Below are 18,182 nucleotides of genomic sequence, written 5' to 3'. Positions count from 1 at the left end.
AACTATTTTTCATTCCTGAATACTTGATATGATTATCTATGTAATGTCTCTTAAGAGCTCATGACATCTTCAGCAATTATTTAAGCCACACAGAAATCGTAAGAAAGATTAGATCAACGAGACAGTTAAGGATATTGTTCTCTTTATTAGGAAATTAAGTCAAAATAAAAAAAAATGCAACTTTATGTGTTTGTGGAAACAGAACCATGAAATATTAAAAATCTTTCAGTTTGAGAAAGGGGGAACACATGACTCAGAGGTACACCCATGAAGGTCTCCTTTACAAGTTTAAATCATGAACAATCATCAACACAAAGAAAGAGACCAAACTAAGTCATCCAATCTAAAAAAATTAAAAAGCCTTTGTTACAGGGAAAATATAACTCTGCCTCAACAAATAACATGCATTAAGAACACCCCAAAAAAACTCCAATGATGGAGATGATGATCGTAGCAAGTTATATTATTTTAAACATGAATGCCATGGAGGGCCAAGTCTAATCTACTTCAACCAATAGCTACAAAGTGTAATTTAACTGATGAGCACACTGGAAACCAGAAAGAAGGAACTAATCAGCTGCTGCAAGTCTGTGGTTGGGTTGAAATATCCATGACACCCTGTGAACAAGCCCTGTTCAGTGATGTAGGCAGGTCAGAAAGGATGATTATCTCTGAGTCTCCGTCTTCACGTCAGGATTTTGTCCATCATGTAGGAGGAGGGGGGTAGTATTGGTTATACTGGGGGTATTGGTTGTACTGCCCCCAGGAGTTCTGTCCCCAACCACCGTATTGCTGATGAAAAGGAGAGAACAAGAGAAGAGTTGAGAACATACACTTGATCAGCTCGAGAGTTTGAGATGAGCAGACACACACCTGCTGACAGGAAAGAAAATATTCCTGCAGAATATGATACAACATGGTGTTTGAAAATCATTGTTGCAGTAGATAGGAATTCAGCAGGTTTTTACAACCTTATTTCCCGCAAAATAAGGAAACCTTGGACTTGGGTATGAAACCTACCTGATACCAGTTGTAGTTATATGCCGAGTTGTTTGCCTGCGCGTCTGTTGCTGCGTTTGCTGCAGCAGCGGAACTGTCATCCACACGTTGTTTCTTGGCATCAGGTTCCTGAGAGCTGCAGACAAGAAGGTTTACCTAAGTAAATTCTCTTGTAAAGAAGGTTGTCATGAAATATAGCCTGTTACATTACTGTAACCCAACCAGTAATTAAAGAAATCTGGTTCAACTACAAAAAGTATTTTGCAAGAGCGATAAGTTACTTGAAAGAATTGTGAAAATTGTGATGTGACCCAAGCCCTGTTCCAATATCCACCTGTCATACCCGTTCTCCGCTTTCCGCTTTGTGGGTTCACTTTCTTTAAGCAGTTTCTGCTGTTCGTCATATGCAGCCACAAGCCTGAGATGTAAAAAAGAAAAAAGAATGAATACTTATAATATATATATATTTATAACACACATTCTGCTAAATTTAACAAAAAAACTCACACATTGATGTCAGTGCCAAAGTCCTCGAGGAATTCAACCTTGCGCTGGGAGAAGAGGAGGCGAGATTCCAGGGGCATCTGACTGTTCAGGGCTCGGTCGAAACAAGCCAAGATCTCTGCCTGGTTCTGTGTCACATCCCCACTGTACTCCAGCTCAAGCAGGTTTAGATACAGTTTTGGACTCGTCTGTAAAGCCAGAAAGCAGCAGCTAGGGAATTAACTTTTTAAATTGTATAGATTTAGGCAGTGCAATCCTGCTGACTTCCTTTTGAATGCAAGCAGTACAAACCCCATCATGACTCTTATTCATCGGTTTTCCCTTACAGTAACTACTTGTTGGGCTCTATAACCTGAATCCAAAGCCATCATGTAAGTCTGTAGAGTTGACCAACCAGTTCCTCACCTGGTCTTTTTCGATTGCATCCAGCAGCACCTTCCTGGCTTTGCTCAGACTTCTCTGCACCTTCATCAGCTGCCTCGCCAGCTTCACGGCATAGAAAGATGTGTCGGTAACGGCCTCTGCTGAATCCATGGCCTCCCTTAACAGCATCTCCGCTTGATCCAAATTACCATGGCGACGCTCCAGACTGACCCTCCGAAGCCGCACCATGGCCATACCTGGCACTGCCGCCTCTAGGGACTTCAGGATGTCACGAGCCTCCTCCACGTTGCCTGAGTAAAGAGAAAATAGGTTCAATTACTGTTATTTTTGGTTTTCGGACCACGTGTCACTATGCACACGTTACGTTCCTTATCATCTCCTTGGTTAATTTGAGTTCAATATGCATGTTAGTTTAAAATGAGCATCACTCACCCTGCTGCTCCTCAAAGGCTGCCCACAGCAGGTGGATGGCAGGTTTCTTGGGCAGGTGGATGTTACACGCCTTCTTGTAGACATGTCTCACACATTCAGTGCTGTAGCTCTCTACATATTTTGCATACTTCAGAGTGAGAAAGAGAAAGCGAGTTGGAAAAAGTGCAGGAGAGGACAGAGAAAAAAGAATAGAGGAGAAAGAGAGGCAAAAGAGACAACACATTTTAAATCTACATTTTCAGTTGACAGAAACACTGAATTTCTTCATTGACAAGATCGTTTTTAGAAATTTTCTGTGTAAACCCATCAGCACCTTCATGGAACCAATTAGATAAGTTTCTGTAAGGTAGTGGGAGACGAAGAAGATGCAACGTAGTAGTTGGCAAATGCTGCAGTCAAATCTTGTGTGGCAAGCTGGCCATCCCCTAATACAACAGATACAGTCACATATCAACGTTACACGCAAAGAGAGTGCAGGACGATTTACTTTGTCGATGTGATTATCATCGTTGATGAGGGGGAAGTGCAGGGAGGTAGCGGGAATGAGAGAGGGGTTAGCGGTGACATTACCTTGGTCCAAAACTCTTCGTAGAGAGCACAGGCAACAAGGCATCGTTCAAACAAAACGACCACACGCTCCGGAGTCCCATTTTCAATCTCAAAGTCCAGGTACTCCTTCCAGTTGTTCAGCTGGGTCTTCTCTAAGGCTTTGACATGGAAGTATGGTCTCTTTATCTATAAAGACATACATATAAATTATTGTTATACAGAGGCAAATATAGCAAAGGAAATCATTTTCAACAATTAGCACGGTGGTGGAGAAAAAAAGACACATACCCCTTCCTCAAAGGCCCAGCGCTTGCTGACTTCATGTTCATTGTGGTTGAATACTTCCTGCCGAACCTCGATGACTTTGTGGCGCATATTCTCGATCTCTGTCACTCTCTACATAAAAACACACATTAAAAAAAGGTCACCACTGTAATGTGTACTTCAGATTCTCCACTTGATGTAAAAACTGCTAGACCTGCAGCCAAGAATTTACATCACCATGAGCTTGCCAGACACAAGAAGCCTGCAGAGGGGAGAGTATGTATGTACCCAGCACATCAGCCTCTGGGTGCAGGTGCTGGGGTCAATGGGCCTCAGGTCATCCTTTTAGATTTAAGACGAGTCTCTGATTGGAAGCCACCTTGAATCCCCACTGGCATTCATTGGCTTGGCTGCTGACATAAAAACACCCCTTCAAACCTGAACAATTGTTTCTTTCTATTTCATCAAGGTAAACTCCTACTAAGCCCTACCTGCAACAATTTTGCTAAATGCTTTACCCCTGCAGGAGAAGGAGTTGGATTAATACCTTTGCAGGATCAGCAAGATCTTCAATTCCAGGTGGCAGCTCCTCCTCAGCAGCCGGTGTCTCTCCATCGCTGCCGACCATCGCCACAAGGCTGGATTTAGAGAGCTCGAGTCTCAGTTCAATGAACTCCTTCTCTGACAGGAAGTGTTTGGGGTTGTTGTTCTGCACATGATCTTTGAAGCTGCAAAGTTTGAAAAGGCAAGGCACGTTTATTTGTATCGCACCTTTCAACATCAAGGAAGTTCAAAGTGTAAATAAAGATTCAGCTCTGATTAACATTTTAAGTGTGTTGTATTTTAATCTAAATGGCTTAAAGGAAGGTTTGTGTTGTATGAAGCCAATTTCTTTAAAGTGCAAGCCATGTTCTGGTCAAAGACACATTCAATTTTCTTTCAAAAAGAAATGTTTTCTCATCTCTAAATATCCTGTAACTCTGAAATTGGGAGCTGATAAAAATCAGACACAACACGACAGCAACCACAATTTTCTTCTTCCCACTTACCTCTGAAAGTGCTGGGAATATAGCTGGGTTGGGATGCCCAAGATGCGATCATAGATGGCGGTGACATTTGCCAGCTTCTGCTGCTCCGTCTCCCAGTTGATGAAGGACTCCCACAGGCGGTCTGAGCGGAAGTCTGTGCCTGCTGCAAGCACTGACTGTTCATAAGTACTGATGACAGAAAATGAAGAAAAGATTATAAATTCTGTTTTATGTTTCAATAGGGCAAATACTGTTCAAAAGGGTTACTAATGTGTGGCTAAATTCAATTTTTTACACAGAAAAATTAGATTAGATATTGGCATTAGTTTCTGTTGACATAATGAATAGTCACATAATTTTACTTACGCTCGAATGTGTCCATCCGTCTCTGGATCATTGGGGTCTGAGTTCTCCTTGATGAAGGCCAGGTAGTGTAGCCACAGGTCCACACTGAGAGGGATGGCCTGCAAGCCTCTTCTGTATACCTTGGCAGAGATGAACCGAACATTAAAAGGTAGAAAACATAAAGGCAATAAATGTTTGTATGTCCTAATAATATGTATATTTACCTCTTCTGCAACCTGCACATTGCCATGCTTTTTCTCAATGTCAGCATACTTCTTCCAGTAGCCATAGCAGTAGGGATAGCGTAGGAAGAATAAATCAAATGACTTTCTCACAGATTCAAGGACATTCTGTAAAAGAGGAGAGAAGATTCACAGAATGAGGTTATGTAAATGTTCTACTTTAGAAACTTTCAAACTAGACATACTTTAATAATCTGTATTTTTTCTTTTACCTCTTGCTCCACATACTGCAGCAGGTAGACCCAACCATTGAAGTCTTCTGGGTTCTCCTCGCAGCCTTTAAAGAGTTTTTCAAACTCACTGGGCAACTGTGGCTCAGGAACAGTCACTTCTTCTGTTGTCTCTTTGGATGGTTCTTCCAGCTCCATGCCATCCTCTGCAATCTGTGGTGCCTCGGCCCCATCTGAAGTAGTTAACAGGCAAATCAGTTAGTTGCACTAATGAAGGTTCAAACAGGGTATTAGCCCCAAGTGCAAAAACAATATAAAAATGTAGACACTTTTTCAAAAACCCTATGGTGCACTTTTTACAGATTCATACAAAGACTGTACATTATTGCAGTAAAATCTGATGTGTTTGAAAAACAACTTAACAGTGCATCATGTGTTTGGTTATGTGACCAATAGCATTTTTTTAGAGTAGCTGCTTAATCACTTTAGTTGAGTGTATTATTGAAGATTCTCCTTTAGAGAGCTAGCAAGTAATGGTCAACACTAAATCTCACTAAGACCAGCTTCTTAACAACTAAATACCAAATATTATATTAAATTTCCCTCCAGTGATCAATAAAGTAATCCATCAATCTATGTTCATCACCTTGACTGCCATCTTGCACAGCAGCACTTGGCTCCACACTCATGTCTTGTTCAGCATCCACAGACTCTGCTGTGTGTTCTGGTGGCTGTACTGGTGGCTGTTCTGGTTCTTCTGTGGGCTGTGGCGGCTGCTCCTCTTGGAGAAGCTGAGCACTGGCAAGCTGAAACTGCTCAACAGCCTTCTCAACAGATCCCAGCTCTGTGGAATTCATCTCCTGAGTTGGTTGCTGCTGTTCCACTGCACCATCCTGGGACGCATCAGAGTCCTCAGGCAAGATGCTTGTGAGTGGCTCTGGAGCAACCTGGTCCAGGGACCAGTCAGCGGTTTGGCCTAAAACAGGAAGTTCAGGAAGAAAAGCATCCCCATTGCTCTCCATGGCAGCGGACTCAGTGTCCAGCATTCCACTACGGGTGTTGTCTGAGAGGTGCAGGCCTGTTGAAAAGCAGGTTGGATTGGTCATGTTATGTTTTAAGAGCACACACAGAGCCAAATTTTACCACACAGTCACTTGCAGCAGCTCATGTTTACACCAAAAATTAACTATTAGTTAGCTCCACACCATAAGAGGTCACTCCGGCAGAAGCAGCTGCTGGTGCAACAGGATACCTCCTTGTTCTAACATTAAAACAGACGACAGCTTAGGGGTAAATCCCCATTAAGCTACTAAAAATAATGCAACCACGTGTTCGCTGACTTAAATAACACAACGCGCAGCTGCTTAACTTCACAGCAAAGGTTCGTTACGTGTTCCGTTAGAATTGGTCAATGTTAGCTTTAGCGGCAGCTCGAGCCCGTGTTGCACCCGGAAGGTTGTTTGCATTATCAAAGTTCAACACGAAGTTGGGCCTCAACTCCTGTTTCCCGACACCCGCCGCAGCACTAGTGACCAGAGATTAGCGTTAGCCTCACAACAGCTTTCGTTTAGTATCGGCGAAACGTAATGAAACTAAAGACATTTAATGGCGTTAACTGGTATTTAGGACTCAGCTAGGCGACATGTTGTAATACGATCAAAGCTTGGTCATCTCTACGTTAACTAACCTCCTCACCAGAACTACAGCGTGCTACGCATTTGCCTACATGTCCAGTTGATAGACGGCACCCGCGGTTCGTCCACGTTAGCTAGCGAGCTAGCGCTGGCAACGGCACTAGCCACAAATCGTAGCTAACGTTAGCTCTGTTGAATCACCACATTTCTAGTCTCGCTACATCGACCTCACTAATTAATACGAGTTGGTGGATCTTACCAGTATCTTCCATGAAATTCTGACCGGCGTTGAGAACTTGCGTGCGGCTCCCGAAGTCACTTTATCTAACCTAGGACGATCAAGCGCGCTCCGTCTACCATTCTTATCAAGTTGAGGAAGCGCTGAGGTGGAGAGTGCGCATGCGCGGTCCGACGCCCGCCAACCTGTGGGTACGTGCGCGCGCGTGTTCGACTGATCGGGTTTGAATTCAGCAGGAAGGTCACGAGACAAAAGAGGAATTTAAGAATGAGAGGGTTCGATTATCTGTATCTGCGAAACATAGAGTAGCGAGCAATAGTGAGATATTTAGAAAGTAGTGCTCTAAATGTCTAAATGATGTAGATTGATTTTACATCATTTTAATATATTTATTCGGTATTCTATTATATTCATAAGATAAAGATAAAGTTAGCCTAAGATAAGATAAAATAGAATAATCCTTTATTGGGCCTGCTATGGTGAGATTTACCATGTTATAAAAATACAATACAAACACAAGTAACTCAAATCTAAAAATTCAAATATGTACAAGGTAAACAAAATATAAACAGTGTAAAGGTATTGCACATGTCTGATTCTGAATTATTTATATATGTTTTATATACTTAAGCTTATTCTATACTACCAACTACATACACTGTAATATTAACAATGTAACAGTACTGCCAATGATCATATCTTATTAATATATTATATGTATATACTCAATTCTATATTACCACATAGAGAACATGCTGCTCAAACACTAGATGGCATATTTTAATATTGTCTGCAAGGATATTACATTGAACCATAATAGTTATTATAGAATGCCTTTATTGTCACTATACACATGTACAATGAGATTTAAAAACCACTCCGATAACAGTGCAACCAGGGTAAAGATATAACAGTATAAACATATGACAAGAGTTTTTGTATTTTTTTACTCCTAAAGTTAATTTAATCTTTTCTGAATGTTTTAGATCATCGATGTTTAGAATATAACACAATGTTCCTGTTGCTTTACAGTTGTTTATATCACAATAACAAGCAGGCTAAATTTATATTATAAGCATAATAGCTGATACCTCAAAATAGAATGTCACACTATATATTTATAACATAATAGTGGTTTGGTAAATACCTATTATATATAGGTAATTTCCATAAATGTTCATAATGAAACAGTGTGGTTCCTCAGTCCCACACAACCTCCACGTCACAGACCGATCGCACCGGAAGGTTTGAATGAATGACAGAACGTGTCGGAAAAAACCGTGAGTAAAAACCCTCCTGAGCTGAGGGCATCCCCTAAATCCTCACATCTGCTTCATGTGTACAGATGTGTGAGTGATTCATGAGCCACATGTAACATCAGAGGCGATTAAATTCCCTCTGAAAGCTCAAATGGCGTCAGCAGCAGCTAATGGGGCCGCGCTGCAGCTCACTGCGTTTACAGCGCGCATGCGAAATGGCGTATGGTGCTTTAAAGTGTAGTCGTAATTCTGAAGACTTCATTCCCATGCAATTTGTCCGCTTTGTGTAGAGGCATCTAGATCTATGCAGGAATGAATTATGAATAAAATAATTGCATTTCATTCTCCAATTCTTGGTGTTTCAAATGTCTTAATCACTCATCATAATTTTTCATTGGACCCCATGCCATTTTAGGTGTTTACTATCTTATTACAGCATTTTAGCCAGTAGCTTAAAAGTTGTTTACTTGGACCTCCAGGGGTTTAGCTTTTCACTCTGCTGCAGTTATGTGAAACTGTAGGATGTGTACATTGTGACATATGCTGAGTGTGTCAACCAGAAAATGGCAGCTTAAATTTGGAGTTACAGGTAACTGATGGAGAAGAATGTGACCATTTCAGGATCTCTATTAAACAGACGTGTCCTCAATTCAAGCAATCGACGTATTTCTTTTTAATGTTTCACTTATTTCAACGTCTAAATATAATACACATTTTAGATTGGAAATAGCACTTTGTGAACTGATTGCATTTCAGCATTGTAAAGCTGGCCATTTCTTTTTTCTTTATCCGCCAACATTACTAATCAACACCATCAGAAATAATCCAACGTTTACAATAAATTGTGCACACCAATCCATACACTTCCGCAACGCCACTTCGGTTGTATATTTTTGGCTAAATGTCGGAGCTCACACGGCGTCCCTGAACGCCTCGGCTGAGTGTGTGTGTAGAGGAAGTGGCGGCTGATCTGGGTCCGCACCTTTTCCGGTAACACAGCCCCGCCACAGCTCGACTGAACGGCCGCAGAGAGAGAGGGAGGAAGAGCGACGGAGAGAGCGGCAAGAGCGGGGAGAAACGGCCCGGGGACGGAGGGGAGATCGCCGCGCACGCAGGTAGTCAACCCGCTTCTCTGTGTTCCCCGCCTCTGTTCGGCTTTTCCGGCCGCGGAGGGGTGAATTTGTCGGACCCAAAGTTGCTCCGTGTACTAACACCCCTCCCTTCTCCGGACCGCTCTTGTGTCACAGGGGGAAGAGGAGAAGAAAGTCGGATGAATCAATGACCTTTTGGGGAGCTCTTCCTCTGGAGGTCCCGCTGCAGAAACGCACCGGAGAGCTCGTGTGTGGAGCGGCTGCGAGAAGAAGAGGTAAAAACCCGGGGCTGTGAAATCCATCGACTGGATTTGGGTGAAGACAAGTGTGGAGCTGCCGAAGGAGGAAGTGGGAACCCCGGGCTCAGGACTGGGCCTGATTCACACGCTGAAGGCTTCTTGTGGACATCTCCAGCAGATCAACCTGGTTCCTGAAGGAGACATAAGTCTTGAAATGTGGCCTCAGCTGCTCTGAAGCCATCGGGGATGTTTTTTATTTGCTCTTCCAGTGGATCATGAAAATATATCCCCACCCAAATCTGCCAGGGCTCCACACACACTGCTCCCAGTGAGTCACCATCTCAGGTCACATCACCTCAGTCCAATACAATTGTACCACTCAAACTTGAAAGTCAGCACCTTTTGAATACTGACACTTGTGTGAGCCCCCCCGCTGCCGTCACGTGGAAGGCTCCCAGCACACTGACACTCTGACCTCTCACACTTGGACTGTGTCTCATTAGAGAAGTGATTTTTTTTTTTAATCCAAGTATTTATGCTCAGCAAACAAGATGGGCAAAATACTGTCAAAGATCTTTGGCAACAAGGAGATGAGAATATTGATGCTTGGACTTGACGCCGCCGGCAAGACGACCATCCTGTACAAGCTGAAGCTGGGACAGTCGGTCACCACCATCCCAACAGTGGGCTTCAACGTGGAGACCGTCACCTACAAGAATGTGAAGTTCAACGTGTGGGATGTGGGCGGGCAGGACAAGATCCGGCCGCTCTGGAGACATTACTACACGGGCACCCAGGGCCTCATTTTCGTGGTGGACTGTGCCGACAGGGACAGGATCGACGAGGCCAGGCAGGAGCTCCATCGCATCATCAACGACCGGGAGATGCGGGACGCCATCATCCTGGTCTTCGCCAACAAGCAGGACCTGCCCGACGCCATGAAGCCCCACGAGATCCAGGAGAAGCTGGGCCTGACCCGGGTCCGAGATAGGAATTGGTACGTTCAGCCCGCGTGTGCGACGACCGGGGACGGACTATGCGAGGGCCTCACCTGGCTTACCTCAAATTACAAATCTTAATGTTACTCCCACTTCACCAGCCTGGACACTCTGAGACAAAAAAAGTAGCTGAGAATGAAAACACAAGTAAAAAAAATAAAATAATGCAATCTGAAGCAATTAATACCACAACCTCTCTGCTGAGTATGTATCAAAGAGAGTAGCAATTATAATTTGTTTATTTTCCTTTTTTTCCTTTTTTTTTTTTTTTAATGACTTCACTATAACCCCAGATTTCATTTAAACAAATGTTTTACGCCTGGCTTTTCTTTTAGTTTGCTTTGGTTCACATTCTGTATAATCAGTACTGTCTAAATATACATTAAGCTTCGTTTCCAGCTCTTACTGCAAATCATTTTTAGTTTTCCTCCTTTTTGGTATCATTTCGGGGACTTTGGGACACACACTTACAGTCCCCCCCCCCTGCGTGCGCTTAGGTCTCATTCAGTATTCTCACGACCCAGCTACATATCCAAAGGATGGGGGGGAGGGGACGTCTAGAAACCATCGCCTATAGCATCAGCATATCACCTTCGTGGTTCAAACTGCCTCTGCAACGTGTAAGAATGTGTACTATGGATATGTTAGGACCTCGAAGAAGAAGAAAAAAAATTAACTGTTTTCATATCTGATTGTACTGGGATGAATGCGGAAACGTGTTAGTACTTATTTCCTGTGCAGTGATTACATCCATCATGTCTGCTGTGGCGGTTTGTTTTCAAAGACACTATGTGGACGCTGGATATTCACACACACTGTGATATGGATATATATTTTTGTTGTTTCAGGGGTCTCAACCTGTTACCACCAGACTTCTTCTTATTAATATTATTATTATTGCCTGTTTCTTCTTTTCCTCTTAGAGCTTCCATTACTCTTGAGTATTTTGTAGTTTCAGCTGCCTTAGGAGGGGTCAAAGATGCCCACCCCCCCCCCCAAAAAAAACACAAAACAAATTTAAGACAGTTACTACAGCGGAAGGTATTCTCAAAATGCTGAGTTTGCACTTTGGGGAGGGTGTGTGTGCATGAATGTGTTGGGTACCGACGAGCTGGCTGTGCACATTTTTGTAGTGTAGGTGCCTCAGTGACTGCTCCTCTTCTTCTTCTTCTTCATTTTTTTTCCATCATCGCCTGCCTTCACCTACCATAGAGGGTAAAGGTCCTCCAAACACACACCAGCCTTCTGTTGATTGTTTCTAGATACTGCTCTATTATTTTATTTTGTTCGCTTCGTTATTCTCTGCTAATGAAATAATAAAAAAATATATCCAGATCAGAACAGAAGTGACGCCTTTTCAATGAGCAGCTGCGATGATTCGGTAAAGTAATAAGAGTTTTTAAAACAACCAGTTGAGCTGATGAAAGAGGAAGTGAGATCTCAGAGCGTTACGGTGGCTGAAAGAAGGACTAGCTAGAGCAAGCTGTGAAGTGAAGTGATCCTCGGCCCATTTCCTCTCTGAGCTCGTGTGAGTGTGTCATCAGCTTTGAATAAATGATGACATCTCTGGTTTCAGGGTAGTGATTGTCAGGTAAACCGTGCTTTCTGAAAGTATCACTTTTGTCCATCAGGGCGCTGACTCCGCAGAGAACTTTTGACATTTCGAAACAATGGATGGTATTAAAAAAAAGTATACATTGCTGGAGTCGGCCCAGTTCTTGTGCCATGAAAGATAAAACTCAGCAAATCTCTGCATTTCAGGTCGAAACAGGACACTCTGTGCTCTCCTGGTAATGGGTAACTTCACATTCCTGTTCAAACAAGGGTGCTGTCAAAAGTGAAGTAGCAACAGTTCATTTTTGTCAGCAGGAAATGACACGTTTTACACACGCAGATTTCCACTGTTATGTTTAATCTTACAGTCCGGTTCAGAGTTTGTTCACACGAGTGAAATGAATTTGTGCTACTGAGAAAGCGACAATACCAGTGTCTTACTTCATGCTTGTGTAACTAGCGAGGTTAGGGTGACAGCCTGGCAATTTGCCCTCGAAATGAGAGTCACCCTGAGGCGCACATCAGAGCTCATGCCAACATTTCATTTCAAGCCATTCATTCATTTTTTCAAACCGCCAGCTTTACTGTAGCGCTTTACCGCTGGGATTCATGTGTGTCTGAGCCATAAAGAAAAGCCTGAGATCTGTGTGTGTGTGTGTGTGTGTGTGCGCGTGTGTGGTCCAGGTATTACTCATGTTGTGAGGACCTCACATGTTCACACAGTCTCATTATGGGGACTTGTCTTATTACCCTATGATGCAAATCATTACATTTTAGGCGGGGTTAGGTTTAATTTAATGTTTAGGTCAAGTCAAGGTTTAGGTTAATGTTAGATTAACATGGTTTGGGTTTGGTTAGGAAAGCAGTAACTTTGGTTATGAAATTAATCGTAGTCAACGTACTGTCCCCTGAAGTCATGGAGACGTGTGTGTTAGGTCATTCAGCAAAAGAGGAGGGTGTGAACTGTGCGACGTCACTGGTTGAAGTCAGGAGAAAGACGAAAGTAGTTGCCATGGAAGTTGGTGGTTTAGGAGTGACTCGGCTGTTGAGCAGAGTGAGCTACAGTAAGTGTCAGGTTGGGTCTCAAACATAAACACACAGGTGAAATCCTAACTCCACTGACTCAAATCCAAACTCCAATTACCCTCCAGTTTCTCGAAAAGCTTAAGTATTACATTTACCTAATAGTGTTATTCTAGCTGTGTTTCAGGAGAGTCACTGTGAAGGAATGTTTCTATCTCTGTATTTGCTGTGTTTGCCCATGTGGTGTTTGTTCAGTGGCTGTTGATGTGAAGTTTGACCTGTTGCTGTGTTGAAAGCTGCGTCCGGCATGAAGGACGCGACCCAGGCAGATAAACTCAGACACCATGCAGACTCAACAGCCCTATTATCTGTCCCTGAACCCAGGACTGTCGCTCTCAGGTCAGTTTCTTTGGAATCAGCAGCACCAGTTACAGGAATTTCCTGCAGTTTCAGAGCGTGCTATTGTACTGAAAGCACTCTATTTGAACAGTCGAGGGCAGTGCCTCAGTGGTGTCAAGTGTGATCTTGTTTGCCTTTGACTTTCCGTTGTAGAAACGTGAAATCTATAAGCGCTTTCTTTTTTCTCAGGAGGAACGGAAGAGGAAAAAACGGAGAGCTCTTTGAAACGGCTCCTGATGTTACATCAAGTCTGAAACACTGCACATGTCACAGGGCCCTTGTACAGCTGTCACTGCACTCAGCAGCAGATGCACTGCACGCATTGGCTGGTGTCGAATGCTGCCAGGCTCACCTGTGGCCCTCACTTAAAGGATTTAACAGTTTGCTTTGTCTTCTCTTACTTAAGCAAGTTTGAAGTTGTCATGATAGTGCAGTTCCTGTTCCACACAGAGCTACTTCAGAATTATCATAATTGTCATTATGTGAGTCCTTCTCACACAGTTCTACAATACTGTCACTTTTTATTGGTTTGTGTCCTGGACTTTGTTTGCAGAGCTGTTTATAGAGTGAAGTTAAAAGTTTACATTCATCCTACCTGGTTTATCTGCAATGAAGACTTTATAGTTTTATAGATTTTATAGTTTACTGATATTCAACATATCGCATTTCCAAGTCGCACTAAATTAGACACTACAGGTTCCTGGACAGCTAAGAATTCATATACCAAGTGTGAAGTCACTAAGATGAACGTTTTGCGAGACACGTATTCCACACACAGACATGCGTACATGTGTTCCTGAGTGAGTAACTGCAGAGACACTCATTCTCTTTCTGTCGTTGTCCAATCCTACACAATGACCCTGCACCCTCACTGATGCAACTTCTCTTCCTTCCCTTCCTCTGCATCATCGTCACCATCAGCAGTCACATCAGGCCTTCAGATGTGATTCACTTGTGTTTCCTGTGACCGGTCGCCAAGTGAAAGCTGCTGCAAAAGTGCTGGATTTGAATGAAAGCCACCCCCTCAAGCAAAACTGCTTTGTTTTGTTTCTCGTTCAGTTTTAGCCCAGAGCGTTGTTGCTATTGTATTCTGTCTGGGTGGGGGGGTGGACTATTGTATGGTCTTTTGAACAGGGTGATTTCAAACAATACTTTAAAATGGAGCTCATTGGCAGTTCCTCTCTCTATTGTTTATTCGAGGCGTTCCTCTTTGACTTTAATCTCACTTCAGTTCTTTATGAGGCACAACCAGGAAACCATCGAACACAAACACAGGAGTCTGCTGCTCATATTTAATAAACCATGATAGTACAACCTCTGACATGTGCTCTCTAGGAAAACCAGCTTTTACAGATGATGGATGTGTGTCATGTCACTTTATATCTTGCTAAAAACTGACACACATGTAATGGTTGTGAAGTGAGATAGCATTATCACTTCTCCTCTCACACCGCTGGCAGTTACTGTCTGTATCTACATCTATTTATTTTATGGTACTCATTAAATGCAATGTAATAGATTATGTTTACACTGTGGTATTGCTACTTCTACTTTAAAGTGAGGGTACATCTACACATAACATTAGGAAAAAATCCCCTGATCTCAAATCTTTGAAAGGTTTTGTACTTTAACAACTCAAATACTTCTGCCTGAGAGATAATGTTTACTCGACAATCTATTTGTTGGTTTTTTTGATAGTAAGCGAGATCCTGCAAAAACTACAGTTCCATTAAAACTTGGTGGAATGTTGTTATATTGGTCAGGGAAGAACCCATTACATTTTGGTGCAGATCCAGGAATCCTTTGCACATTCCTTAAGATTGTAAAACAAGGCAGTTATTGTCATTTTTATGAATTTCTCAAGAAAACAAAAAAAATAAACAAATAACCCTTTAAATTATTTTGCCGATCTGGATCAGGGGCGGATACAGGATTTTTTTTTCACTTTCTATATCATGGTGACATAGGGCATCAGCCTTGGTGGAGGACACCTGATTTTCAGTAACTTTGTTTAACTGTCATAATCCTCCTCTTTGTACCTTTTCTTACCCAGGACAGTGTGTCCTCCAATTGCCATGGGCAACAGGACCAAAAATAAGCCAACACACCTCTCTGCCTTTTCTTTATCAAGCAATGATTGATCAATTCTTCAAGGTTCGCGTTTTATTTTCTTTATTTTCTTAATTGCATTTTTAAAAAACTCTTGTTTTGTGAATACTCACAGTTGTCTTTACGGACATTTCCTGTCTGCAACATCCACTACTGAGACACACAAAGGGCCTTCAGCCCGGGGTGGAGGGGCCGGAGCTGCTAGCTCAGAAAGCCTTGGTTGTCATGGGGCCCATTTAAACAGTGTTGTAAAAGCAGCATGCAACGTGACATTCAGCTTCCAGGCAGTTGTGAGCTCGTCAGAATCTGTCGCACAATGTATTTCCCTCCCGCCTCGGACAATGTGCTAATAATTATGGGAAGCCCGAGGCCTGTGTTTGCGTTTGGCGGGGAAGTTGTGCAGTGAGAGGGTTGTGTGCTACAGTAATAATTCAGGCTCAGAGATGTAATTAATGGAAGATGTACATTGAAAGTAGAGCTTTTTCACATCCTTTGAAAAAGCGATTTAACAGAATATTTGTTGTAGGAAATATGCAAATTAGAGCAGGTAAAGAGATGTTATACTTACATAAAAAGGTGAAGAGCTATGTACTGTTTACCTACAGAAGGGCCTGATATGCAGATTTTCACTTTGCTTGAGTGTGTGGTCGGGCATGTATTCATTCTCAGTCTAATTGTTTGTGTGTGCTACAATGTGTAATTTGATCTTACAAAGTCAAATACATGAATTTACAGGGATTTGGAACAAAGATGAATCTCTGGATCACTATTAGCCTTGTTTCTACAGCAGATAAAATATCAGCTAAATTCTTAAGTTTTTAATTTTTTTATTGAAACCCCCCCTATAAAATATAAAGGAAAACTACAGTGACACTCAACAGTTTGAGGGAAAAATGAAATGAGTTTATGAAAAATAAAAATTCACTCATTATCTACTCTTTATGCCAATGGAGGGGTGAGTGAAGTGTTTGATTCCACAAAACAGCGTCCAGCAGCCAAATCCAATACAATTGAAGTAAATTGTGATCACTTCTTAAAAGGGAAAAAAGCAACAGGAAAAAAACATAGAATGCCTCCATACTGCTCCTGTGGTGTCATCCAAGTGTCCATAAGCCCTGACATTCAAATTCAACTCGAAATGAGATCATTTACATATGTTCTTAACCTAAATGTCCTCTGTGATCCACACCTGAATATGTCTCTGGAGGAGGATAACAGAGGACATTTAGGTTAAAATCATGATGTAAATGATGCCGTTTTGAGTCGAAATTTAATATCAGTCCTTATGGACACTTGGATGACATCACAGCAGCAGCAACACCAAGCCTCCACAGACAACTTCTCCATTCCATGGACTCAAATAGCCGACACCCCAAGCACATAACGTAAATGTATGTCAGAACCCAAGCACGAAGAGACAGGGAGTCGGGAGGTCCCCAACGATTGTGACCACCGCCTCGTTAATTGTTTTTTGCTTCTGAAGTACGGCAAAAAATTTATATTTCATTCAGAATGAGTGTTACAGGTGAGCAGGGCAGCTTGATTTCAAACAGCATGGAGAGGTTAGAGGCAAAGGTCTTCCAGAATCAGACACTGGGGCACACTTCAAGAACTTATGAAAATAACATGTAAGGTCAGCCATATTTGTCATGAATATAGCTTCCAAGGTGTTAGATTCACTGGATTACTTGATTTCAGGACACTAAACTAGGTTAACCCATAGTTTGTCCCAATCAAGCGTTGGGCTCAGACCTGATCTCTTTTTTTATATACAAAAAGACTTTTCCTCCATACATCATGTCCAAACTCAGGGTTTATCTGAGCAGCATTTTTGTTTGTGACAGGAAGTGACATATGCTGCAACCTTCCTGTGTGGCACATGGCACGCCACAGCAACAGATGGAAAAATGAGAGAAGAAAAAATGAAAAAAATATGATTAGCAGCGTATCGTAGTATTACGTATTACGCACAATAGACCCAGAGCCTGGTCCTAAAATAAAACTGTTGGAGTGGGGGTGTAAGTATTGTTATTCTGATGCTAATTATATGTATGTTAAACAGCTCTGTAATTACAGTCTGAATTTCTGCAGATCCTAGAAGTGTGACTGCTTCGACAGCAAGAATCAACAACATTTATATCTTACTTTATTTCCCAAATGCTTGCTCATTCCGAGCAGTTATAGCAGATGCAACAAGTGTCTCAAGCCAGTCTTTAAAAAGCTGTTGCAATAAACCTGGTTTAAACCCAGGTTAAAGGTTGCCATTCACACATTGTGTAATTATTAATAGGTCTGCTGTGGAATTCTGTCTGACTGAACAGGGAGCCAATTATTGGAAATGCCACTCGTTCTCTCCCTCAGGTTCCTGTTGGCAACCACCCACTTACACAAACACAGAAACAGTCATCGATAACACAACTTTCATCCATGAATAAAGCACAACACTAAATCCAAAAATAACCCATCACGCACAGCCTCCCCCCACCGGCTCTTACTAATGACCTGTCTGAGGAGCCATCTGCTTTCTTGTCGACATAGCTCAGCTGTGTGTGTGTGTGTGTGTGTGTGTGTGTGTGTGTGTGTGTGTGTGTGTGTGTGTGTGTGTGTGTGTGTGTGTGTGTGTGTGTGTGTGTGTGTGTGGCGTCTGTGGTCATGTACATGTAAGGCAGGTTGCTGGCAGGTGCTCCATGGAGCTCAGTGACTTGTGAAGGGACTCAGTGT

At 42.4% G+C, this 18,182-nt stretch overlaps 2 protein-coding genes across 3 annotated transcripts; one reads left to right on the top strand and one right to left on the bottom strand.

Moving 5' to 3' along the window:
* Positions 1 to 125: 125 nt before the first annotated feature.
* prpf39 (PRP39 pre-mRNA processing factor 39 homolog (yeast)) lies at positions 126 to 6,973 on the bottom strand. 2 transcript variants are annotated; one of them, XM_020091841.2, is made up of 15 exons: positions 6,811 to 6,973; positions 5,564 to 5,995; positions 4,960 to 5,150; positions 4,730 to 4,855; positions 4,527 to 4,645; positions 4,182 to 4,349; positions 3,680 to 3,860; positions 3,157 to 3,264; positions 2,890 to 3,054; positions 2,320 to 2,446; positions 1,909 to 2,177; positions 1,507 to 1,691; positions 1,334 to 1,417; positions 1,021 to 1,135; positions 126 to 792 (listed from the first exon to the last, which is right to left on the bottom strand). In XM_020091841.2, the coding sequence occupies exons 1-15, from the start codon at positions 6,821 to 6,823 to the stop codon at positions 706 to 708; spliced, it is 2,370 nt and encodes a 789-aa protein (XP_019947400.1). In that variant the 5' UTR covers positions 6,824 to 6,973; the 3' UTR covers positions 126 to 705. The 2 variants fall into 2 exon arrangements, with proteins under 2 accessions (XP_019947400.1, XP_019947401.1); XM_020091842.2 differs by having other exon boundaries at positions 1,343 to 1,417.
* A 1,988-nt stretch (positions 6,974 to 8,961) lies between these two features.
* arf6a (ADP-ribosylation factor 6a) lies at positions 8,962 to 11,714 on the top strand. The gene is made up of 2 exons (XM_020091834.2): positions 8,962 to 9,163; positions 9,296 to 11,714. The coding sequence occupies exon 2, from the start codon at positions 9,930 to 9,932 to the stop codon at positions 10,455 to 10,457; it is 528 nt and encodes a 175-aa protein (XP_019947393.1). The 5' UTR covers positions 8,962 to 9,163; positions 9,296 to 9,929; the 3' UTR covers positions 10,458 to 11,714.
* The last annotated feature ends 6,468 nt before the right edge of the window (positions 11,715 to 18,182 follow it).

The sequence above is a fragment of the Paralichthys olivaceus genome, chromosome 19, assembly GCF_024713975.1.
Source record: "Paralichthys olivaceus isolate ysfri-2021 chromosome 19, ASM2471397v2, whole genome shotgun sequence".
NCBI lineage: Eukaryota > Metazoa > Chordata > Actinopteri > Pleuronectiformes > Paralichthyidae > Paralichthys > Paralichthys olivaceus.
This window is presented reverse-complemented; position numbering and strand designations above follow the sequence as displayed.